The sequence below is a fragment of the Austrofundulus limnaeus genome, unplaced genomic scaffold (assembly GCF_001266775.1).
Source record: "Austrofundulus limnaeus strain Quisiro unplaced genomic scaffold, Austrofundulus_limnaeus-1.0 Scaffold455, whole genome shotgun sequence".
NCBI lineage: Eukaryota > Metazoa > Chordata > Actinopteri > Cyprinodontiformes > Rivulidae > Austrofundulus > Austrofundulus limnaeus.
In genome coordinates, this window is record NW_013952857.1 from 179,577 (window position 1) to 184,002 (window position 4,426).

The 4,426-nt window shown below is 39.9% G+C and overlaps 1 protein-coding gene across 2 annotated transcripts in view; it reads right to left on the bottom strand.

Annotated features, from left to right (window-relative positions):
* fzr1b (fizzy/cell division cycle 20 related 1b) overlaps positions 1 to 4,426 on the bottom strand; it is a gene marked incomplete in the record, with an annotated part of 15,175 nt that overhangs the window by 5,642 nt on the left and 5,107 nt on the right. For both annotated transcript variants that reach the window (XM_014025088.1, XM_014025087.1), the window contains 8 exon segments: positions 258 to 491; positions 567 to 748; positions 2,785 to 2,887; positions 2,979 to 3,044; positions 3,124 to 3,307; positions 3,391 to 3,473; positions 3,631 to 3,758; positions 3,829 to 3,892. In XM_014025088.1, the coding sequence (XP_013880542.1) occupies positions 258 to 491; positions 567 to 748; positions 2,785 to 2,887; positions 2,979 to 3,044; positions 3,124 to 3,307; positions 3,391 to 3,473; positions 3,631 to 3,758; positions 3,829 to 3,892 (1,044 nt within the window).

The following is a 4,426-nucleotide window of genomic DNA, read 5'->3' on the forward strand; positions in this document are numbered from 1 at the left end:
ATACTTTATTATGGTATAGTATTTAAATGTATGCCTGAGAAACACATAATATTGCCCCTTTAAAAATCTTCCACGGGTTACTCTAACTAAAAACTAATGACTCAGATAACTAAATCCTAAATTACTCTTCTCAATTTCTTGAGAACTAATGAAAAATATTTAAGACTTTAAATTTTGTTAAATCCATTGTTGCTGCTTCCTGTATTTTGTTTGAAGATGTTTGTGGTCAAACACAGAAAAGGAGTTTTGTGACTCACCAGCTCGTTGGCGTGTTTGGACCAAGCCAGGTTGCAGACCTGAGAGCCGGTGTCGGTGCTCTGCAGGGCCTGACCCGTCAGCGTGTTCCAGAAGCGCAGGCAGCGGTCGGCGGTGCCGCCGCCCGAAGCCAGCAGCCCGTGCTGGTGAGGGGACCAGGCGATGGCCTTCACCGCTGCCAGGTGGTCACTGTACTGCTGCACGGGGACCAGGCTGGAGCTGTTCCACACCAACAACTGAAGAGGAGCACGCAGACATGAACAAGCTGTCCTTCTTCACTCCTGACCTATTTTAGGACCGAGTCGCCTCACCTTGTTGTCGTTGCCTCCAGAGGCGAGGTGCTGGTGGTCCGGAGACCATTTGAGACCGCACACTTCCTGCCTGTGACCTTGGAGCCGCCTCTCAGCACAGGGGGGCGTTCTGACGTCTCGCTGCAGGATGACTCTGTCCCGGCTCCCAGACGACAGCTGCTCCCCGTTCCACGCCAGAGCGCCTGAGACGCACAGCATACAACCAGAGAGTTTTACACTTTGTTTACAAATAACCCACCATGTTCTTTTACCTGTCAACAGCAGCTGAGGATGGAAAATGTTTTTTTAAACAGATTTCTGTGCTTTACCCTCCCAAAAAATAATATATTTATTTGTATAGCACCTTTCAAAACACAGTTACAAAGTACTTTACATCACATAATAAATCAAAAACATAAAATACACAAGACAATTAAAAAATATAACATGCAAAAATCAACTTACTGAATGATAATACATTTTTAAAAGAGTTTTAAAAGGAGGACAATGACGAGTCTTGTCTGATGTTAAGTAGCAGTGTGTTTCATAAAAGAGACTGATAACCCTCTGTCTGTAATCTTGCTCTGGGCACCAAAAGTAACGACTAAATGATCTCAGAGGTCACAAGGGCTGTGTAAGGAGTAACTCACTAATATGATTGTGCAAGTCCATTCAATGATTTAAAAACTGATAAAAGCATGGACGAGGGTTTTAGCATCCGCAAAAGAGATCAGTGGCCCTCATGCAAAAACTGTTCGTACGAACAGATTTGTTCTTAAGTTGTGCGTACGAGTGATTTAGGAGAATTTGTGAAATTCAAATTTTCTCTTATTGTGAGATTTTCTTCCAATACGAACAGAATTCACATGTAGTCCAGACCTGAGGTACATTTTACGAGCAGTCAATCTGCTGTTATGATTGATTTTCTTCACTAATAACTTTATATTTCATTAGTTTGAAGATATTTAGAGTTGAAAATAAATTATACTCCATAATTATGTTGACAGTAGCTATTCTGTTTGAATTGGAATTATAATTTTAAATGTAATAATGTAGATTAACGATATAATTTTTTAAAATTATATTATATTGAATTGGTTATTAATGCTGTTGTATAACACTGCAATATTGATATGAAGATCTCAAACTATAAACAAACTTAAAATATGTATCGACGTTTAATTTGTCTTGGTATATAATGAGCTTTATTCAAACATAGAATGTGTTTTGTTAATAAATTGTATGTTTGCGCTCCTCATTTACACACTTTTCCTGAAGATAGAAGAGTTTGTTGAATCTGACGTGGCATGTTCGTACGAACCCTTCATACGAACAAAAGTAAAAAAAAATTATATAAAAACACGAGAATGTTCTTGCATGAGGCTCATTGATCTTATTTTGGCAATATTTCTAATTTGATAAAAGCCAGTTTTTATGATGTTATTAAAATGTTTTGTGAAGCTCAGATCCAAATCTAGAACCACGCCAAGGTTCCTAGCCTCATGGCCACAATGAGTTAGGATTTTGAATTATAGAGTCTCTATGAGACTTGGGTCCAAAAACTAACAACTCAGTTTTGTTATCAACAATAAAATATTATTGGACATCCAGACCTTAATATCAGCAAGACATGAAGCTAGAACGTTTACAGCAGACAGATCAGATGGATCAGTGGATAAATAAATTTGAGTATCATCTGCATAAAAGTGACAAGATATATTATATTTGCAAATAATTTGACAAGAAGTAACTTGAAAAATAGAAAATAGTAGTGGGCCAAGAATCGAGCCTTGAGGAACGCCACAAGTGAGTTTTACAAAATTAGAGGAATTGTTACCAATTGATACCTAGAAGAACCTATCACTTAAATAGGATTTAAACCAGTTCAGTCTTATAAATAAGGAAATATATTTCAATAAAACATATAGAAGGTAATAAATAACAACTAACCGGCTTTAAAAAACAAAAAAAATGACTGCAATTGAGTGAGTTTTACAAATCCTGAACTTAAACTAGGTGTGGTAGAAGCTGAGAGTCACGTTCAGAGAGGCGTCTGTGAGATTCTTATTTTCAATGTTTGACCAAAACAGCTCCGGCTCTAGTTCTTTAGTTTATAGCAGACAGTAACAAAGAAAACTTTGCTCACTTTAAGAGTTCGGCTTTTTAGTTTTCTGCTTGGAATTACAGCAAATAAAAAGTGTCAGTTCTGTACAGAAGAGTAGCTGGAATATATACTGACCTACTCGGGCTGAGTGTCCTTCCAGACAGGTCAGCTTCCTCCCTCCTGCTGCGTCCCAGATCTGAACGTAGCCTTTGTGGGTTCCAACGGCGACCAGACTTCCCTGTTTAATCCAGAACAACGTAATGATTATTCTTTCCGCAGCTCGTTTAGTTTTGAATTATTTGAATTAATAAGGAAGTTGGCAACATTACCCTCTCGTTCCAACAGACAGACGTAACAGAGTCTCCATCCACTGACAGATCACATAACCTCGTCACCTGGTAGCATAAACACATCCGTCACTTTATGTCAGGAAATAAACATTCCATCCCACACAGACACCTGTCCTTGTCTCACCTGGCTGGTACAGGCACTCCACAGGTACACGCAGGCTCCCAGGCCGACACTGAGCAGGTTCCCCGCAGACCAGTCCACCAGGTTGAGGTAGAAATCATCCTGCAGCTCCGGAGCATCCAGCACTTTGAAGGGGATCTTGGAGATCTTCCGTGCTGGTTTGCGGGGTGAGCGGAGCAGCTTGTGACTACAAAACAATCAAAAGAGCAAATTAAAGAAAATAATATATATACACGGCATAAAAGCTGGGGAGTTCTGCTCATCTCATACCTCTTGTTGCTGAGTGGAGAGAGAGAGTACGGAGAAACTTCATTATCACTATCAAAAGGCACGCTCTTAGTGTGGACAGTGTACTGCAGGGAACCAACACAGAGAACAAACAAACTCTTTAAACTCAACAGTAAATATGTTCTTGGTTATCTGAACTGAATAAAACATGAAAAGAATCACAGCTGGGATTATTTTTCTTGAGTAGACTTTGAGAGCGGTTAGGTTTCGTCAGATTTGTACCCTGAAAAGGCCACGGGAGTCTTGAGCGAGGGCCGCGTGCCGCCGGTCGTCGGAGTGAGGCTCCGCCCCCATCTCCATCCCCGCTCCCAGCAGCTCGTTCCTCAGCAGGGCAGCGTACGCCACGGCGTCTGGAGACAGAGATCCGGCATTAGAGCTGGAACAACTAACTAACTGGAATCAGATGAAGCGACCTCTGACCTTTGCTTGAATCTGAGCTGGCATCTTTTGCTTTGTGGTTCTGAGCCGGGGAGCGGCAGTTCTCCTGTAGAGATAAAAGACCAGGTCAGAGTCATGGTCTGAATGACACGGAGCTCTGATCTTCTTAATAACACATCTACAGATTAGAATTATAAGAGTCTGGAGTGTTTATCTGATGTATTTTTCATACTAATCCAGACCTGGAAAACACTCTAATCTAATGCTCTCACTCTAATAGAAACCCTTTTATTAAAACTTGGACCTCAATAAAAGGTTTTCATATTCATTTTATATCACCCATATTCATGCATTTTACTAAATGGTTCTCATATTTAAACATACAAGTATTATGAACACATAAATTAGATTTCTGTCCACTCAAACATTGATCAAACAGACTCATGACCCTCCCAACCCTCATGTCAACATCGAAGTCACAAGTCAACAAAGTCTGTCACCAGTAAGTATTTTAATTAGTTTATTATTTCCGTTTTTCTTTTATTGCTTTTAGTCTAAATTACTAATAAAAGTTACAGCGGGTAAAATAAGTATTGAACACGTCACCATTTTTCTCAGTAAATATATTACTAGAGGTGCT